The sequence below is a fragment of the Cryptomeria japonica genome, chromosome 4 (assembly GCF_030272615.1).
Source record: "Cryptomeria japonica chromosome 4, Sugi_1.0, whole genome shotgun sequence".
In the NCBI taxonomy this organism is placed as follows: domain Eukaryota; kingdom Viridiplantae; phylum Streptophyta; class Pinopsida; order Cupressales; family Cupressaceae; genus Cryptomeria; species Cryptomeria japonica.
The window spans coordinates 247,229,787-247,251,017 of record NC_081408.1 but is presented as its reverse complement, the minus strand read 5'-3'; the positions used below and the strand labels follow the sequence as shown (position 1 = coordinate 247,251,017).

Here is a 21,231-nt window from a genome sequence, read left to right as displayed (position 1 = left end):
TGCTTCAAACCTTCAACATAGTAAACATTATCAGTATTATGCTTACCATCAAAAGATATAGTGCCTTTTCCTCTGATCAAACAAGCTTTGTCATCTCCAAATCTTACTAGACCTCCATTGTATTCCTGAAAGGTCAAGAATTTACTCTTATCACTAGTCATATGATGTGAACATCCAGAATCAATAACCCATTCATCCTTTTCTTCAATTTTAGCTACCAGGGCCTTCTCTGCCAGTTGAACAGTAGGTGCCAGTTGATCTTTTGTTATTGCAACAAAAACCCATCCATTGTCTGTCGGTTCCTCATCAGAATCATCAGTAACTCCTTCATCAACATAGTAATATGATTTGTCTCTATTCTTCTTAAATCTGTACCTTTGATATTCAGGGTTAGGCTTATATGTTCTTTTAGCTTCTTCTTTTAATCTTGCATGTCTATCAGGACACCTAGAAGCCATATGACCAATTTTATTGCAGTTAAAACATTTAAATGGTGCTTTACCTTCATACTTACTTCCAACTAGACCTTTAGGCATTTTCCTTGCAAATAGTGCTTCAAGTTATTCCAGTTCTTCATTCTCCTTTCTGATTTCTTCAAGTTCTCTTGCATAAAAGACTTTCCAATCAGATTTCTCAGATGATGATGATGATGCTACAGATGATGATGATGCCTTGAAAGCTAAATTTGTCTTAATAGTAGTAATAGGACCAAATTCCTCAAGTTCAAAAGATGAAAGTTTTCCAGCCAAAGTATCTCTAGACACTGATGCATTAGACATTGTTCTTAATTCATTAATAGCAGTTACTTTCATTTTGTATGCCAGTAGCAAAGCTTTTAAAACTTTAAAAAAAAATTATCTTCACTTAAGGATCCTCCACAACATTGTATACCCAAAACAATTTCATTAACTCTTTCCATAAAAGCAGAAATCCTTTCATCTTCTTCCATTTTTAGATTTTCATACCTGACCCGGAAGCATTCCAGTTTTGCAATTTTGACTGTGGTATCACCTTCATTCAATGTCTCCAATTTGTCCCAAATAGCTTTAGCAGTAGATTGGTTTGATAATCCCATGATTTGTCGATCTGACAATGCACTCAAAAGTGCTTCTCTTACTTTGCAATCATTCTCCTCATCTTTAGCCAAGGTTGGTGGATTAGGTTGACCTTGAGTAGGAACAACAGAGCCATTCTTTGTAACATCCCATATGTCCTTTCCAATGCAATTCAGATGAGTCTCCATTCTGATCTTCCATAGCCATTCTTCGTAACATCCCATATATCCTTTCCAATGCAATTCAGATGAGTCTCCATTATGATCTTCCATATACCATAGTTCATTCCATCAAGCTTCAGACTATCCTTCCTGAAATAGTTAGTAGACATTGGATCTCCTCAAGCTGCTAAACTTCTACAAAAAGAGGACTAGGATCTGATACCAATTGTTAGGTCCCAGAGACAACTAAGAAGGGGGGGGGGGGTTTAATGTATGAAAGAAAAAGACAAATAACATACACAACACATAACACAATTATTTGTACATGGAAATCCTGTAAGGAGAAAAACCACGGTGGGAAACCTTACCCACAATTAGATGATACTACTGCAGATAGTATGTGTGTACAAATGGGGTCTACACATGCAGAAAGGCCAACTCCATAGAGCTCGCTGCTCAATCACAAAATGGGAGTCACACTGACTACAATTGGATGGTTAAATCTAATGATAATGTACCGCTCAAAATAACATCTTCATATGCTAGATTTCGTACCAGTTAAGCTCTGATTTGTCTTCTTCAAACCTTCCTTCAATCTTGAATGATGTTTACGTGTATATCCTTTCTTATATTCGCATATACCTTATTACAATCATTTTCGCACTTCTCTGCCTTATTCCCACAATCTTATAAATGAGATCTTACATATATACCAAGACCTAAGACCAAATGTGTAGGTTGGCTTTACAAAGAATATTACAATTAAATCGATTACAATTGAATCAATATGTGATGCATGATGTCAGCTCAATGTATTTACAATAATGACAAATCATCTTCATGACGTGTCATGCTGATCTGGAATAGATAATGCTTGCCAGTCCATAGCCTAGACCTATTTGTTGGTAACAACAAATATGCAAACCTGATTGTACCAATAATCAAATCACCAAAACCAAGTGTCCAAACAATATCTTTGACATAACCAAGTAATCTCCAGATGATAATAGATCATCCTCAATATCGATGAACAATATAATCTTGTCGGTGAACCAGATACTGGTGACTGTGCATAAGTCACTGAACATGCCAGTGAACATAACCAAAGATCTCCAAGTATTCTCAACTATTCTTAAGTGTTGACATCAATGACAAAACCAATGAAACACATCCATAATACCAAGAAAAGTTACCAAAAAGAAAAAAAATAGCCTCCCTCGAGCTTGGGTGCTTGTTGATCAAATGATGAGGAGCATAGTGGAGTGTTGGAGTGGGTTGAATAGGCGAAGGTGGCGTTGTCAGTTATTGGGGTTGGGGTTTAGCACTAAGGACTACTTAGAGGACCTAAGTCAGTAACTGAGAGATAATCGAGGTCACCTAAACAAGTGCAAAATAATAAAAATAATTTTAAAAAATGTTGACAAAGTAGTTTGTAGGTGATGTAGGCTTAATGTGTTGTTTGTATAGGCAATATAATATTCTATCAAATGAAGAATATGCACTCAAATATACCTTTTGCACTTGTTGATTGTTGGATGATGCTTGTAAACCTATATGATCAAGATATACATTAGAAATTTGTATGATAGTACATATTTCATACGATGTATGATTTTTTTTTCAAATCTGTAAACCTTTGCTAAAAATGGGCAGAAGTTTTCCAATCTCCAAAATAAAAGTGTTATATATGAAAATAAGGTTTTTTTGGCCTTATAAACTCAATGGTGAGATCCATTTTTTTGTCAAAATGCATCCAAAAAATCTCATGCTTAAATCACTATTATATTTGATATGGAGTTTATAGATCAAGAGTTATGATACAATGTAGGAGCTAATAGGGAGATCACACACCCTAGGATCATTTACAAAACAAAAATAACCTTCTACAAGCAAGTACAACAAGGGAATGGTTTGCTTGATTATGGATACAACAATGCACATAATGTATTGCTTTGTAGAGACAAGGTGAGAGATAGGATTAAATAAGATTATGACAAGTGTATTAATCCTATGACATGAGACACAAAAAGTAAATGGCAAGATTGTTGAATTGGTTGAAAGGACCAAAATACTGAGAGGGGGGGTGAATAAGTATTCGCAAACTTATAAAACTTTTGTCAGTTAACTTTAACAATTTCATTAACAACAAATACAGAATAAGCAAATAACACAACCACAAAATGAACATTAAATTTTATATGTGGAAAAACCAAATGAGAAAAAGCACGAAGAGGGTTAGCTTTCAAGATAATATAACTAGTTATATGGTATTCACAAAATGGGGCGGCTCACTATAAAATGACTCACTAACATATACAAAAGTGGCTCACTGCCAAATACAAAAGAGACTCACTATCAGAATGCTCACTGCAATAGAAAGTAAGTGAACTAGGAAAAATTGCATCCCCTAATGCATGAATTTAGTTCCAAGTTAAGCTCAAATAACAACTCACATAATTCACAGTTGATCCGATAAGGGATCATTGTACCACTATCTACAATCACCTACAACAAGTTCGGTAAGGGATTATTGCACTACTCTACTGAACCAACTACTTGCAGTAGATCCGATAAAGGATTATCACAATATTGTCCACACTCTGACTTTGCTATATACTCCTTCACTCATACACTTCTTCTCTTACTGCAACTAGTCTTTTGTCCACAACTCTGTCACTCACACACCTCTTACTCTTCTATACTGCACACACTCCACTTTCTTCTATCTCATACTCTTCACACCCTTGTTACTTCATTTCACACACCACCTATATATATACCGGTAAGCACATATACCAAGATAATATGTTGGCCAAGCATAAATGATTTACACAATTACACAATGCTCAGATCAACACGTTATCCAATAAAGCCTCGACCAAAAAACATGATAACAAATTTGACCTTCACTTGATCCTTTACATGCTTCCTTTACACATTTTACTTACTGAAACATACACCTTGATTACCAGATCAACATAGGGATCTATTGGACCCATTGTAGTACCCCTACCGTGATCGATCCCTAACCTTGGTTTAATCTTGATTAGTTAATCGTAATATGATGTTACAATCAGATGTTTGATTTAACGCATAGCTATTGATGTGGTTCTCACACTAGTTATATGCACATTTTCAGTGTACCTATTTCGTGATTTTAGTATCGGACTAATGCTTTCATTAGATTTTATAAATGTATGCATGTATGATCTTTTGTTGCAGGAGATTTCAGGTATGAAGTCGCATGAGTGCGAGGTTCGTCGTCACCTGGTTTTGCAGGTTTGAGCATACCTTTTTAATCCCTAGAGTCGGATTAGGTGGTCGTAAGACCTTAGTCGGCCTTAGTCGTGCTCAAGTGAGCATCACCAGTCGTCGTCGGTAATCCCTTCTTGCTTGGGTTTGCGAGTCGTCTGTTTGGTTGACCTTCTCGGTTTGTGTGCCTGGTGTGTTTGGTTAATTGATGAATTAGTCCTTAGTAATTTCTGGATTAAAATGCGTTTGTGCATTGAAGATTAATGGATAAAATTGATTTAGAATTCGTTGTGCGATTTTCATTGTTAATGAATTGCTTATTTTATATTGGGAGTGAATTCGATTTAATGGCTGATTTCGATTATTAAATGCATTATATATATATGCTATTGAAAAGGAAGTTTTATATGTTATCCCCATAGAGTTAATTGTATTTCGTTAGATTATTAATTTGAAAGGTTAAATTGATCTGATATGAGAAATCGATTTTTAATTGAAAAGCAAGTTTAATTTGTTGTATAGTGAGAAAAGGAATTATTTGGTGAATTATTTGTAAATAAAAGTTTTTTTTTAATTCCAAAAATAGAGATTTTTGGGTCAACTCTTCCATATGACCCAAATTTGGGGAAATTGAAAAGGGGGACAAAATTTGGAGAAGATTTTGGTTGGGGAAGGAAAATGGGAGGAATTGGGAGCTGAATATTGGGGCTCTCCTTTAGCCATTCCAGGATTGCATTTTAAGGTAGGAATCTGAACTGATTTCTTGTTGCCATAGGATTTACTGTTTGATTGAAAGAAATGAATTTGTGATTGGAAAAATCAACTTGATTGTTCATATGAGTTTGGCTGGAGTTTTCCTTTGGAAATGTGTATTTCCTCTTTGCTGTTAGAGTGTTTGAAACCCTTGTTTTTGGAAAGGATGAGAAATCCTTCAAGAAATTGCGATATCTAAACCTGTTCGTTTAAACCGAAATTATAGTGAATTGAAATCCATTAGCAAGCTCTGTAATGGGCATTTTGTTTTATTGGTTCGAACTGTGTTTATAAAGGAAATGAGAACATTTATTTTTTTTATATCCGAACTGGGTGTTCGAAGAAAATTTTAAACGTTTTTGGATTGAAGCCGAACTGGGCGTATTTCTTTATTTTATTATAGTGAACTGTGTAAAAAAAAAAAAAAAAATATTAAGAAACACATTATTCGGTCTGTGCGTTTCACTGTGCACCGAACGGAGCGGAGGTTGTGTTGACGAGCGGTGAGTTGGGGGTTTTCCCTTGCTCCTCCCCCCGCACGCCCCCCTCGCGCCTCCCCCCCGTCCTCTTGCCTTCTCGCAGCCGTGGTGCCTACGGCTCACGGCGGTGGCCGCAGGGGCCGCAGGGCGCTGCGGCGCCTGCGAGCACCGCCGTGAGCGCCGCCCACGAGGCTCCCCAATGTGGTGGTTAGGGTTAGGGTTACGGCCCAGCCCTCGCCTTATTCCTTTTTTTAAAATGCGCATTTTGTTTATAAAACATCGTTGTTTAACGTTTTTTTTTATGTATTTTTTTTTTTTTTTTTTATAAAAGAAATTAAAAAAATGCATATGTTATTTAAATGTTATTTTAATGCGTAGTCTTAATTAGATCGTAATTTTGATTAAGAAGGCAATACCTTGATATATGTTATTTTGGATATTAATGAATTCTATAATGGAATTCCTAAGTCAATTACTATTCAAATTCATTTTGTGGATTATGCGCTTCCCTAATTAAGCTTTAAAACTGTTGATTTTCGAAATTGAATATTGTTGCTTATATTCTGATCGATCTTGGATTATTTAATCTAGATCTTACCTTCTAGCTGTTTAGAGCACTTGGCTAACTGAAGTAGTATTGTTTAAAGATAATAGAGAATAATATATTATTGGAAGATCGTTGAAATACGATATTGTAGAGGTCGGTTTTTAGACCAGTGTGTTAATGATGTTTTTGTTGGAGATTAAATGTCTTATTCAGTGGATTAATGATTGTCTGAATTTTATTAATACGAATTGGTTAAAAACTCATTTTGGCTTATATGTCTGTTTATGCTTTGAATTTTAACGAGTTAGAAAACCAAGAACGACTTATCCCTTGATAAGGTAGATAACTGTAAGTTGTTTTAGATCTTGTAGAAAACTTGATTGTCATTTAATGATTAAATCAATTTGAGAAAATATTGTCTTTTTTGATTATTGCCTTGCGAGTTTAATTTCTGTATTCGCCTTTAACTATGAAATGGCATGTTTTGCTTTGTTTAAATAGGACCCCGTCGTATGGATTGACTTGGTGTACCTGTTTCAGTCCTCGAATTTTGAGTTGACTATGGATTGTGATGTTGACTTAGTTGGTTATATCCTCTTTGTGTGAGTCAAACGATGATTCATGGTTGACCTTAGTTGTCAGGTCTCTAGTTAGAGTATCGTCAGTAAGTGTTCATCTTTGAGTCGTGTTTGACCTGATGATTGTATCTCCTTGAACTCCGTTCGTCTGACCATGTGTATTCCTTGGTTCGAGTTCGTCTGAGTTAGTCTAGTGTCGTATGGGAAAGTGGCTTTCGATTGGGGGCCGCGCCCAAAGTGGTTGCTGGGTAACCCGTCGAAAGTGAGACTAATAAGTGATAACCTAAGTAGATTAGAAAATAATTTATAAATAAGATAATGTGCCTCACACATGGGACGAGTGCTAGTATAGACTCGACATGCTGTGAGAAGGCCTGAAATGGCAAATCACCTTCCTTGTCTTCACGAGAGGATGTGTGGTTCCACATGAGGCTTGGATGGGCCGGAAGTTCGGATTAGGTTGCCAGGGTTACCAGTGTATGGGCCGGGACCTATGAAGACTTGCCATGGTATCCATACCAGGTTGTGTGATGACACTTGTCCCTACGTTCGCTAGTGTGTTGTCGTCTTGTCCTGTTTTGAGTACCTTTGTGAGTCGTCCTTTGTCGCTGCCTTGTGAGTATCGGTTTCATGTTAGACCCTTGGGTGGTGATGGTTTAGTTTTATGGATGCTCTCATGGACTCTTATGTTATTAGCTTTGATTATGTTCAGCTAGATCCTGTTCCTTGTAAGGATCGTTTATGTATTTATTAACCGGGGTGGTCGTTTGTTTATTGCTTATGTATCGCCTTGATGGCTGGATGGTACTTGGTGTAACCTCTTGTACTCTTAACTTTATTAATTATCAGAGGGGTCTTGCAGTTGCACAGACCCGGAGATGTAGCCCTTTAGGGGTGAACTCCGAGATCATTATGGTGTTATGCGATGCTTTCTCTTATGTTTTCCTTTATTCAGCTTTATCATGTATGATTAATTTATGTAAAATGGTTAAGTGGATAATGGAATTGACTCTAAATGCTTATATTCAGTTCTATCTTGAATGCCTTGTGGATCGAATGCATAATTGGTTGAGATGCGATTTATCGTAATGCATGTGTGAAATCATCCTTTGAAATGCAATGAATTGGGTTATGGAATAATGTATCTTAGAGTAATGAATTATACTCAGTTGTTGTTAACGAATTTAGATATGCTTGGAAAGATCTCTTATGTCATGATGAAATCTTAGTGTATTAGAATGTTAGATGTTTGGGTTGCAATTTTAAATGAAAAGCTTGAATGAGAATTAGGAATGGATCTTAATGGATGAATCTTTATTGTGATTTATAATTCCATCCTTTGAAGAAATTATCCTGATTTTGAATTTCCTCGTTATAAGATATTTAGCTTATTGGATTAATGGTGTGAGTTAAATGAATTTTGAATTTAAGTAATCTCGTTGGGAAACTCTTTAGGAGATTGTTGTTATGTCTTCCGCTATGTAATCTGAATCTTTGGTATCTTGTTGCATCTTATGTGTTGTAACTTTAAAAAAAAAAAAAAATTTCCACTCTATTCTTGTGTTATGGCTTTATCCCTTCGGGGTTTCCTGGCGGGGCATTACATTTGGTATCAGAGCCAGGTTGCAAACATTGGGATCTCTGGTGTCGCGTGTGCCCTCTATTTGTGTGAGGTGTATCGACCTTATGCGTTTGCTTGTCCTCCTTTTGCATGTGAGTGATTGAGCAGACCTTAGCTGGTGTGTAACGTGTGTGTTCGCACCTTGTTTTCACCTTCTCGATGTTGGCATTTGAGTGCTTATATGTGCATTGTTTGCTTATTGATGTTTTGGCCTACGATTACTCTTATTCTGAAAGAGAGTCGTATGTGCCTTTCCCTTATTGAGTGTTGTACTCTTTAGACTAACCCATTTGGATTGGTCCCTGCTTGTCTTGGATCTGAAAGTGCGAATTATGTTTGTTTAAAGATTATGATCTAGCTTATGTTGTCCACTTGAAGGACTTGTATGGCAATTATTGAATGCTTATTTTGTAGAAAATTAAATGATGATCACCATTCCTCTCTCTTCTGGAAATTAAAATGAATAAGATATGTGTAATTATCTTTGATTTGAGTTTCTTGTTGCAAGAGAAAAGGGTGTGACTTCTTGAACCCTTGTGTGAGCCTTATGTCGCTCATGTTTTTAGATTATTAAAGGGCTATGGGGTTAAAAGATTTATTTTGGGTGAATGGGAGAAAACTGTATGAGTATGTTTAAAGAATTCTCCATGTGTATGTTGTAGGAGTGGCATGATAAAATTCTACCTTAGTAAGGTGCATTGATATGCGAATAGATGAATTATGTGAAACTGCTTGGTTGGTAGAAGAAGTATTATAAAGAGCATATTATTGTAGCTTTGAGAGAGTATTAATATGTTTTCCGAAAGATTGTCTTATTTGTCTCATTAAACCAGTTGATTGAAGATTTATTTTAGCAAATGCTCCATTGAACTCGCTTTTGGGTATATGAAATTACCTTAATGTGTTTAGAAAGTGCGAAATGGAAAAGCTTGTTTGATGTGCATGCATTAATATGTTTTATTTGGGGTAATAGCTCTTTACTTATCTTTGATCGTAATGTGATCTTCTCTAGTAGGTTGCAAATTATGACATGTGTCTATATTGTATTATTATATGTGAGTGTTCTTATGAGGTCTTGCATTATCGAATAGATTGCCTCTCTTGATCTCTGTTCTATTTGGAAAACTAGAACCTCCTGTTGCAACCATAATTATTGGAAATGTTTTGTGAGACTGATTGTCATCCTTCTTAACGGTAGCGAAATGAAAACCGTGTAATTGAATGATAGGCTTAAGTGAGAAATTTAATTTTATAGCGTGATCTTGATTGATCTTGTGTCTTTGTAGGAAACAGTTTGATTATCAAACTCTTTTTCCCTTCTCCTTGCCTAATCATAAGAATTTTAGAAATGGTATTAAGAGTGCATTGATTAAATAGAATGTTTATAAAACATGTGAAAATTGTGTGTTGCTTTTGGCTTCATAGTGATGGATGAAAGTCTTAAGCTTTAGAAATGAATTTGCTTAGCTAGTAATTTAATTATGAATGCTTAGTGAGATTCGAGGAAGCTATAGGAATGATGTTATTTCCTTATGTAATTGTGAATTGTTTATAATTTCAGTACTTGAATCTAGAGTAAACTTGATTCAGTTATTTATGTAGAAAGCGTAATTGGAATCTTCCTTGTTTAGATGGTAGCGTACTGAAAAGTATTCCCCGTATATGTGACTAAACCAGTATTGGTGTAATTGTGTGTATTGTAAGAAACCAGTGCGTATTATTTGTGCCCATGGATTGGTGAAGTAATCAACCATGGAGGATATGTTGCTTATGAGTATGGGAAACCATACTGTTTTTGTGATGTTGCTTATTTGTTCCCTACTGAGTACCAAACCTCGGGTTGTGGATAACTCGGTATGTTAAGGGGTAGTATTCATAGTAACCGTTCCTTGAATAGTATGGATGGGCGTACGAGTAATGTCGGCGCGAAGCGACTTTAGCTTCTCTACTTCGAGGAATGATATAGTTGTACTACTAAACTGTATCAAAGGTGTACTCAATACTTTCCCTTTTGATGAATCTATTTATAGGTTCATGTGTGCCAGCCTTATTCCTATCCTTTATTTGAGCATATAGATGTCAGTTTTCGAGCATTTTGTTGGATTCTATTGGAGGATCCTTTACCTTGTCTTCATGAAAGGTAGGTTTATTCACATGTGCTACCAGTTAGTATGTGTTGGTGGGCATGTGGATGGACCATAGTCATGTATACCTTTGACTTATGGCGAGTATCCTTCTAGGAACATCACTATGCGGAGTGTGACCAGCGCGTGCCTTATCCGCGGGGTACACTGCCATGCGGGATACGTCCATTGCGTGTGTTGTCCGCTTGGAGTATTGCCATGCCGTGCTGAGACACGATGCGGGATGTAGTAGACATTTCCATGCGGCCTACCGCTAGGTATTGGGTAGAGCCATGCCACGTGACGACGTGATGCGGGGTGATGTCAAGGTGCACACTGCCATGCCATGTGGATGTGTGACTTGGCCACACTACATGATGAGCTACTAGGATAGCTAGACGATTGTTCCTTCCTTCCTCGTTGGTGGCTAGCTATTAGTCACGTAGTGATGTAATGCGCACTTATGAATTTCTTTTATTTATTTCTTTGTGGGCCAGCAATTTATTCTACTTTGACTGTGAAGGTTTAGCCACGATCTTGTGATCTTTTGCACTTTTGATTTGGTGTTGAGATTCCGGATTATTTTCTTGCCTTATTGTTGGAATTGAGGATTTATTATCTTTATTCATCTATACTTTGGTGGCTAAACTGGTTTATCATTATTGTTTTCGTATGCTAGTCTTGTGTTGCAATGTGAATTCCTCTCCAAGAACGTAGGAGACGGGCTGGGATGAGTGTATACGAGGAAGTAGACGCAGGGAACCTTGAGGATGGAGGTATGTGAGGCTGTGATGCAGCTAGTATCCACTACCTACCTATGTGTGGTGACTATCTCTTGGAGGCTAACCACCTTGCACAACAAGGGATGTTCACAAAGGTCTTGTATGGAAGGTAGCACCGCTATGGTGTGCCTGGCACCATCAAGCCTTTGAGTGAGATATTGGATATTTATGATCATTTTGATGTTCTGAGATCAGGCATAGAGATGCTGATCGTGCATGTTATCCTTGACCGAGCATTAGACATGCTCACATGTGGCCTTTTGTGTTATGCATTCCAGTTATGTGGGTGGTTATTATTTGTATCTTGGAGTAAATTGTGTTAGCTTGTCACTATGTTATGGGACATAGTCTTTGGAAAGGTGTTCTTATGCCTGGCAAGTGTAATCAATTGAGTTATTTTCGTTGCTCTTATTTCATGAAAGTTAATATGGTTGTAGAAATTGATGTTTTGAGTTAGTTCTATTTGATAAAATTTTATGATAAAATGGATTGGTAAAGGAAATTGATCTTATGGCATGTTTTTCTGTCATTTTTGATCGATGATTATGGTAATTGTTGGTTACCTCCCTGTAATGTTTTAATTTGGTGCAATGAAAGGAAGGAAATTCTTGTTTCTCTGCTATGATTGTGGATAACTCCTATAATATTTTAAGGGATGTATGGTTTAGATGTATCTTGCCAATGGATAATGGCGTTTGTAAAGGATTTTGCAATCATATTTCATTTATTTATGGAAAGTTTTCTATGTGCAATTTGATCTTTGTTGAATGAGTTTCAGGGCTGATGCGTACGACATGTTCTTCATCTAGCCTTACGACTTCCAGGAGTAAGTCGGAACCTAGGGGGGGAGAATGTAGTACCCCTACCGTGATCGATCCCTAACCTTGGTTTAATCTTGATTAGTTAATCGTAATATGATGTTACAATCAGATGTTTGATTTAACGCATAACTATTGATGTGGTTCTCACACTAGTTATATGCAGATTTTCAGTGTACCTATTTCGTGATTTTAGTATCGGACTAATGCTTTCATTAGATTTTATAAATGTATGCATGTATGATCTTTTGTTGCAGGAGATTTCAGGTACGAAGTCGCATGAGTGCGAGGTTCGTCGTCACCTGGTTTTGCAGGTTTGAGCATACCTTTTTAATCCCTAGAGTCAGATTAGGTGGTCGTAAGACCTTAGTCGGCCTTAGTCGTGCTCAAGTGAGCATCGCCAGTCGTCGTCGGTAATCCCTTCTTGCTTGGGTTTGTGAGTCGTCTGTTTGGTTGACCTTCTCGGTTTGTGTGCCTGGTGTGTTTGGTTAATTGATGAATTAGTCCTTAGTAATTTCTGGATTAAAATGCGTTTGTGCATTGAAGATTAATGGATAAAATTGATTTAGAATTCGTTGTGCGATTTTCGTTGTTAATGAATTGCTCATTTTATATTGGGAGTGTATTCGATTTAATGGCTGATTTCCATTATTAAATGCATTATATATATATATGCTGTTGAAAAGGAAGTTTTATATGTTATCGCCATAGAGTTAATTGTATTTCGTTAGATTATTAATTTGAAAGGTTAAATTGATCTGATATGAGAAATCGATTTTTAATTGAAAAGCAAGTTTAATTTGTTGTATAGTGAGAAAAGGAATTATTTGGTGAATTATTTGTAAATAAAAGTTTTTTTTTTATTCCAAAAATAGAGATTTTTGGGTCAACTCTTCCATATGACCCAAATTTGGGGAAATTGAAAAGGGGGACAAAATTTGGAGAATATTTTGGTTGGGGAAGGAAAATGGGAGGAATTGGGAGCTAAAAATTGGGGCTCTCCTTCAGCCATTCCAAGATTGCATTTTAAGGTAGGAATCTGAACTGATTTCTTGTTGCCATAGGATTTACTGTTTGATTGAAAGAAATGAATTTGTGATTGGAAAAATCAACTTGATTGTTCATATGAGTTTGGCTGGAGTTTTCCTTTGGAAATGTGTATTTCCTCTTTGCTGTTAGAGTGTTTGAAACCCTTGTTTTTGGAAAGGATGAGAAATCCTTCAAGAAATTGCGATATCTAAACCTGTTCGTTTAAACCGAAATTATAGTGAATTGAAATCCATTAGCAAGCTCTGTAATGGGTGTTTTGTTTTATTGGTTCGAACTGTGTTTATAAAGGAAATGAGAACATTTATTTTTTTTATATCCGAACTGGGTGTTTGAAGAAAATTTTAAACGTTTCTGGATTGAAGCCGAACTGGGCGTATTTCTTTATTTTATTATAGTGAACTGTGTAAAAAAAATAAATAAATAAATTAAGAAACACATTATTCGGTCTGTGCGTTTCACTGTGCACCGAACGGAGCGGAGGTTGTGTTGACGAGCGGTGAGTTGGGGGTTTTCCCTTGCTCCTCCCCCCGCACGCCCCCCTCGCGCCTCCCCCCCATCTTCTTGGCTTCTCGCAGCCGTGGTGCCTGCGGCTCACGGCGGTGGCCGCAGGGGCCGCAGGGCGCCGCGGCGCCTGCGGGCACCGCCGCGAGCGCCGCCCACGAGGCTCCCCAATGTGGCGGTTAGGGTTAGGGTTACGGCCCAGCCCTCGCCTTATTCCTTTTTTTAAAATGCGCGTTTTGTTTATAAAACATCGTTGTTTAACGTTTTTTTTTTATGTATTTATTTTTTTTTTTTTTATAAAAGAAATTAAAAAAATGCATATGTTATTTAAATGTTATTTTAATGCGTAGTCTTAATTAGATCGTAATTTTGATTAAGAAGGCAATACCTTGATATATGTTATTTTGGATATTAATGAATTCTATAATGGAATTCCTAAGTCAATTACTATTCAAATTCATTTTGTGGATTATGCGCTTCCCTAATTAAGCTTTAAAACTGTTGATTTTCGAAATTGAATATTGTTGCTTATATTCTGATCGATCTTGGATTATTTAATCTAGATCTTACCTTCTAGATGTTTAGAGCACTTGGCTAACTGAAGTAGTATTGTTTAAAGATAATAGAGAATAATATATTATTGGAAGATCGTTGAAATACGATATTGTAGAGGTCAGTTTTTAGACCAGTGTGTTAATGATGTTTTTGTTGGAGATTAAATGTCTTATTCAGTCGATTAATGATTGTCTGAATTTTATTAATACGAATTGGTTAAAAACTCATTTTGGCTTATATGTCTGTTTATGCTTTGAATTTTAACGAGTTAGAAAACCAAGAATGACTTATCCCTTGATAAGGTAGATAACTGTAAGTTGTTTTAGATCTTGTAGAAAACTTGATTGTCGTTTAATGATTAAATCAATTTGAGAAAATATTGTCTTTTCTGATTATTGCCTTGCGAGTTTAATTTCTGTATTCGCCTTTAATTATGAAATGGCATGTTTTGCTTTGTTTAAATAGGACCCCGTCGTATGGATTGACTTGGTGTACCTGTTTCAGTCCTCGAATTTTGAGTTGACTATGGATTGTGATGTTGACTTAGTTGGTTATATCCTCTTTGTGTGAGTCGAACGATGATTCATGGTTGACCTTAGTTGTCAGTTCTCTAGTTAGAGTACCGTCAGTAAGTGTTCATCTTTGAGTCGTGTTTGATCTGATGATTGTATCTCCTTGAACTCCGTTCGTCTGACCATGTGTATTCCTTGGTTCGAGTTCGTCTGAGTTAGTCTAGTGTCGTATGGGAAAGTGGCTTTCGATTGGGGGCCGTGCCCAAAGTGGCTGCTAGGTAACCCGTCGAAAGTGAGACTAATAAGTGATAACCTAAGTAGATTAGAAAATAATTTATAAATAAGATAATGTGCCTCACACATGGGACGAGTGCTAGTATAGACTCGACATGCTGTGAGAAGGCCTGAAATGGCAAATCACCTTCCTTGTCTTCACGAGAGGATGTGTGGTTCCACATGAGGCTTGGATGGGCCGGAAGTTCGGATTAGGTTGCCAGGGTTACCAGTGTATGGGTCGGGACCTATGAAGACTTGCCATGGTATCCATACCAGGTTGTGTGATGACACTTGTCCCTACGTTCGCTAGTGTGTTGTCGTCTTGTCCTGTTTTGAGTACCTTTGTGAGTCGTCCTTTGTCACTGCCTTGTGAGTATCGGTTTCATGTTAGACCCTTGGGTGGTGATGGTTCAGTTTTATGGATGCTCTCATGGACTCTTATGTTATTATCTTTGATTATGTTCAGCTGGATCCTATTCCTTGTAAGGATCGTTTATGTATTTATTGACCGAGGTGGTCGTTTGTTTATTGCTTATGTATCGCCTTGATGGCTGGATGGTACTTGGTGTAACCTCTTGTACTCTTAACTTTATTAATTATCAGAGGGGTCTTGCAGTTGCACAGACCCGGAGATGTAGCCCTTTAGGGGTGAACTCCGAGATCATTATGGTGTTATGCGATGCTTTCTCTTATGTTTTCCTTTATTCAGCTTTATCATGTATGATTAATTTATGTAAAATGGTTAAGTGGATAATGGAATTGACTCTAAATGCTTATATTCAGTTCTATCTTGAATGCCTTGTGGATCGAATGCATAATTGGTTGAGATGCGATTTATCGTAATGCATGTGTGAAATCATCCTTTGAAATGCAATGAATTGGGTTATGGAATAATGTATCTTAGAGTAATGAATTATACTCAGTTGTTGTTAACGAATTTAGATATGCTTGGAAAGATCTCTTATGTCATGATGAAATCTTAGTGTATTAGAATGTTAGATGTTTGGGTTGCAATTTTAAATGAAAAGCTTGAATGAGAATTAGGAATGGATCTTAATGGATGAATCTTTATTGTGATTTATAATTCCATCCTTTGAAGAAATTATCCTGATTTTGAATTTCCTCGTTATAAGATATTTAGCTTATTGGATTAATGGTGTGAGTTAAATGAATTTTGAATTTAAGTAATCTCGTTGGGAAACTCTTTAGGAGATTGTCGTTATGTCTTCCGCTATGTAATCTGAATCTTTGGTATCTTGTTGCATCTTATGTGTTGTAACTTTAAAAAAAAAAAAAATTTTGCACTCTATTCTTGTGTTATGGCTTTATCCCTTCGGGGTTTCCTAGCGGGGCATTACACCCATAGATACAAATCCATAAGCACAACTTCCAAGAACAACAACACCCAACTCTAAGATATAGATGCCACAAATTTCCATGAATTTTTGACAACGCAATAGATATAACTGATACCGGAATTCACACAGCTAATACCAGAACTGGATACAAACCATGATAAACAAAACACACGATTCTGGAGAAGAGAATCTTCCCGAAATGACTCTAGTAGATCATATATACTTCACTACAATATATAACATACATACCTATCTTCTATTACTGCTCAACAAGCCTCTTCTGGTCCAACCAGGGAATTAGGTTTGACATCAATGACAATAATGACAATATTCAAACAAGTTTAACAAAGATAAGATAAGATCACATGACAACTAAGGCTTCCAGAAAGATGTGTGTGAATATGACCTACTAGTTGAACTAGTTAGGTAAAGCACCTTGTTCACACCAATAATCACTACATTTTGTCCCCACTTTGACTTGCACGAGAACTACCATAAGAGTGCATGTAAAAGTAAAACCAAATTTAGTCACCTTAAAATTGAATATACATACATTCTTGAAAATGATATGAATAAGGATAAAGATGTTGCTTTTCAATACATGCTTCTATATTATGAGTGCTTAGCCTTAAAGCTTGCAATAAAATAGAAAAATTTAATGAATTTCATCTTATAAGTGAAGAGCACAAGAATATACTGAGAGTGGAGAGGTTAATTAGTATATTAACAAATTTTACCAATTTAAACTTTTTTAACTTCAATCACAAGTATATAACTTATCTCATTAACATATTCATTGCATACCAACATTCATATGTGATCTAACTAATATGAACACAAGTAGAACACGAGATATATACGTGGAAACTCTTATAGGAGAAAATCATGGCAAATCAATGCTTTTATATGAATATCTTCTTTTACAATGTTCGTAGGCACCAACTTACTAGAGACACCAACCCCTAAGTTTGTTTGTGAGCACGAAGCCACTAGAGACACCAACTCTCAAATCTGATTTTGTGAGTACCAACCCACTGGAAGCACCAACTCCCACTTCAGATTGTGAGCACCAGCCCACTGGAAGCACCAACTCCCACTTCAGATCATGAACACCAACCCACTGGAAGCACCAACTCCCACTTCAGAATTCATGAGCACCAACCCACTTCACATAAATCTGATTTTCAATCTTAACAATGTTGCTATCTCAATGGATGATGAATGATCTTGTTCTTCACAACTTACACTATTGTGCTCTTCTTTAAAATGTCTTCACAAGAACTCTAAATCTCTTTTTCAACTCTGCTATTATTTTCATCATAAAACTGTTATAATAATTACAACAAATCTGCTCACATATGTTTCATGAATTTTCCTATAACCTTTCTTAACACGCATACTCTTTCTCCACAAATACTGCCTTATGTTTCACACAAATATTTTTCTTTATTTCTGCAAGATATCCCTTATATCAGCATATCTCTTTTCTCAACATCTGCATATTCATTTTCATATATATGCCATGTATATGATATATCTTTGTTTATCCTGACATTTAGTAGTCACTTGAATTTTCAGGTCATAAAACCACTGTCATCTTTGTTAATCCTGAGTCCTTGGCAATCGCTGCATACTTCGGACTTATAACTTGCTCACAAAATAACCATAACTGGCTAGAAAGTTGACTATTATACTTACCGCCTTCATAAATATGAATTCTACCATAGTTGCTACCATAATCGCTTCTCCTTAATGTTCTTTGAACTTTTTCTTGGCATGTTAAACAAATATGAGGTTCAAAATATAGACATAACTATATCTTTTATGTAGTTATATGATGTGTATTTAATCTACTTCAGCCAAAGTATCATCAATCTCATTATTAGTTCCTGCCAGCAGGTACTATAGGGAGGCCTCTTTCCTTAACCGGTGATTAATACAATTGCAATGAGCGTACCAGAAATCAGTATTCACAAATATTTTTGCCAAGGCTAATGTCAGGTAGGTCAACTTGCGTATTATTTAAGCAAAATGTGTTAACCAAATTTTGTGTCATTTAACGATTGGTGTTATTCACCGTCTGCAGAGGCTTGCGCGCTTATCCACGAGAGAGAACGCGCGGATACAGAGGCAGTTGCAGGGGCCGCAGAAACAAAAGTTTGCATAGCACAAATGGTAGAACATTTGGCGAGATCGCATGCAGTATGCATTCAAACTACACAGCTGCCAATTAGGGTTTTCGTTTGCAAATGACAGGTGTGGTATGACAGTCCCTGCCATGAATTGCTATTAATGTTGCTCGAATTTTCTTCTCTGGTAAATTTTATTTCAAACTTGGATATAAAATGTGATGATATGGTTGATCTTTGATTTTTTGCAGGCTGCCACCGGAGCATGGACAGGTGGTGATTGGGGGTTTCAATTTTTCTATTTTTAAATTCCAAAGGCTATATTTTCGCAGTCATTTGTCTCTCTGGTACCATCTTGGGTATGCTTCTGCGCTCCCCCTTAAACTTGTTTTGAGATACCGTGATAACCCCAGGCTTCGCTGTTGATCCTGCATCAGAATCGGCCTTAGTGCATTCATCTCTCACGCAAGTCCCTTGGTCTTAGTCTCGTCTGGTAAATATTTTGATTGACATCATTCAAGTAAGAGATTTTGTCCAAAATCTTGAGATGGTCATTTGCCATGTTCGCTTGCCATAGCTTGCTTATCCTATATAAAGCCCGTCACAGATCGACCCAGGTCAAGTACCTAATCATATATCCTTTCTGCACCAATCTCTTTGCCAGCCTGGGCTTAAAACCCAACAACCCTAATGACCAATTTTCCCTATACAATGAATTTCTGCCCAAATAACGAATTTCACCCGTCGAATATCAATTCCATCTCATTTCAACCAGACAAAGCTTACAAAAATGCTCTGGATTTCTATATTCAGGAGTATTCACAAGATGGTTTTGGTAACCCCAGTTCAAGTAACGTTGGGAAGAAGGCAGACGCACAACCCAGCAAGCAGATTATTCACAAAATGATTGAAAGGAAGCGGCGGAAGGACACGAATTTTCTCTACTCAGAGCTGAGGTCACTACTTCCGGAAGAAAGAATTCGGGTATGATTTTATTTCATTTCAGAGATGAAATAGTTTTGTTTGATGGTTTTTATTTTATCTGAAATGAATTTGAATGGATATTGTGCAGAGAAAGCGTTCAGTATCAAACCAACTGGACGAATCTATTAATTACATTCGTCATCTAGAGCAACAGATCAAAGATCTAACGAAGGAAAGAGACAAGAAAAAAATCCGTGCAGCTTGCTTTAAGGGTATTGAAATATCCAAGCCGCTGGAATTCTATGACGAGGGTTTCCCATCAATTAAAATAAAGTCATTCGGTTCAGATACATTGCAGGTATATATAAACTCGATCCAGAATCAGATTGCCTTGTCCGATGTTCTTCTGGTGTTTGAAGAATGTAGAGGTGAAGTTGTGAATGTTGCTTCGTCTGTGACTAATGAAACAAACGCTTTCCAAGACAATAAAATAAAATTTCGAAGATACACGCAGAGCAGAAACTTTCAGAAAAAACTATAAGTGTCACTTATTATAGGATAATGGACATGATGCACATCTCAAGTATACATAGAATACCAGTACCAAATTAGTTTAGTTTTGTAAGCTTAGTGATGTAAGGTGTACCTAAAATTGTCTTTATTTCTGACTTTGTTGTAGGATAGAAATAAAATTTTAAAGGAAACTAGTGAAAATTTCATCTTTAATGTTATTTCTTATTTTTGCGGACATCATATGAGTAGTTAACATGTTTGGCAAGCTCCAAAGATAGGCCATTAAGTTTCCTAAATTAAGATACCAAGTTAACATCAATCTATCTGCCTGTTTTAACTGTTTTCCATTTGAAAGGAGCTGTGGAATACTTAAAAGTTGAAACTCTTAGAAAGAAAATACCCTTATCTTATTTTAAACCTACACGTTCTATTAATGTTGATTCAATTTCCTTCAAGTCGACTAGTTGAAACTCAAATTTGCAACACAAGAGAAGATCTATGAACCTAACTGAAAAACAAGTGTTTGTTGCTCCTACTAAGTAGCTTGTGGTAAATGGAGTCCAAGGTGTTACTGTATCCTTACAAAGTATTTCTATGCGTTTGTCTTCTTAACATGGATTGTCATAGTAAAAAACTATTGTTCTTCTAATCTTTCACATTGTTTAAAATATTGTTTTCCATATTTGTGGATTTAGCCATTGATCATAGATATATTCATTCATACTACTCATAGTCATCTTTGTCATTGATTAAAAGTACCACAACATTTTCTTCTTCACGTCTTATAGTTCTTTTCTTCTTCACGTCTTATAGTTCCCTGAACTCATGGTTTTCATATGAGCAGCCAGGAAGCCCACATAAAAGCTCCAAACAGCCACAAATCCTACTGATTCAAAAAAACCAAGTGAAATTACATAGTTTATTATCATTGTGCTGGGTTGGCTAGTTTTGTCTTCAAAATTTATAGCATGTATTTTGTATGTAATATATCTCCTCTTTCCCAATTACTCCTCTGCTATTTGAAGTTATAATAAACTGCAATCTGTAGCAATAATCTATTTCATCTGACTACTGATATGCCTTGCCTGCCAATGCTTGGCAGGAACTACGCTGCTTGCAGCTCTTGTTTCCTCTCAAAAGAAATGCATTGATACTAATGTCTCTCAAAAGAGAAATGCATTGATACCATGATTTCTGTCTTTGTTGGTTTGCTTGTTATTACCATGATTTTGAGTTGTTTTCTA

General features: G+C 36.4%; 1 protein-coding gene across 2 annotated transcripts; it reads left to right on the top strand.

Moving 5' to 3' along the window:
* Positions 1 to 18,497: 18,497 nt before the first annotated feature.
* LOC131045632 (transcription factor ORG3-like) lies at positions 18,498 to 20,417 on the top strand. 2 transcript variants are annotated; one of them, XM_057979238.2, is made up of 3 exons: positions 18,498 to 18,677; positions 19,364 to 19,534; positions 19,623 to 20,417. In XM_057979238.2, the coding sequence occupies exons 2-3, from the start codon at positions 19,454 to 19,456 to the stop codon at positions 20,013 to 20,015; spliced, it is 474 nt and encodes a 157-aa protein (XP_057835221.2). In that variant the 5' UTR covers positions 18,498 to 18,677; positions 19,364 to 19,453; the 3' UTR covers positions 20,016 to 20,417. The 2 variants fall into 2 exon arrangements, with proteins under 2 accessions (XP_057835221.2, XP_057835220.2); XM_057979237.2 differs by having other exon boundaries at positions 18,802 to 19,534.
* The last annotated feature ends 814 nt before the right edge of the window (positions 20,418 to 21,231 follow it).

Coding starts and splice junctions, on each gene's coding strand:
- LOC131045632 (XM_057979237.2), top strand. CDS start 19,241: ATGACCAATTTTCCCTATACAATGAATTTCTGCCCAAATAACGAATTT. Junction 19,535..19,622: donor TTCCGGAAGAAAGAATTCGG/GTATGATTTTAT, acceptor GATATTGTGCAG/AGAAAGCGTTCAGTATCAAA.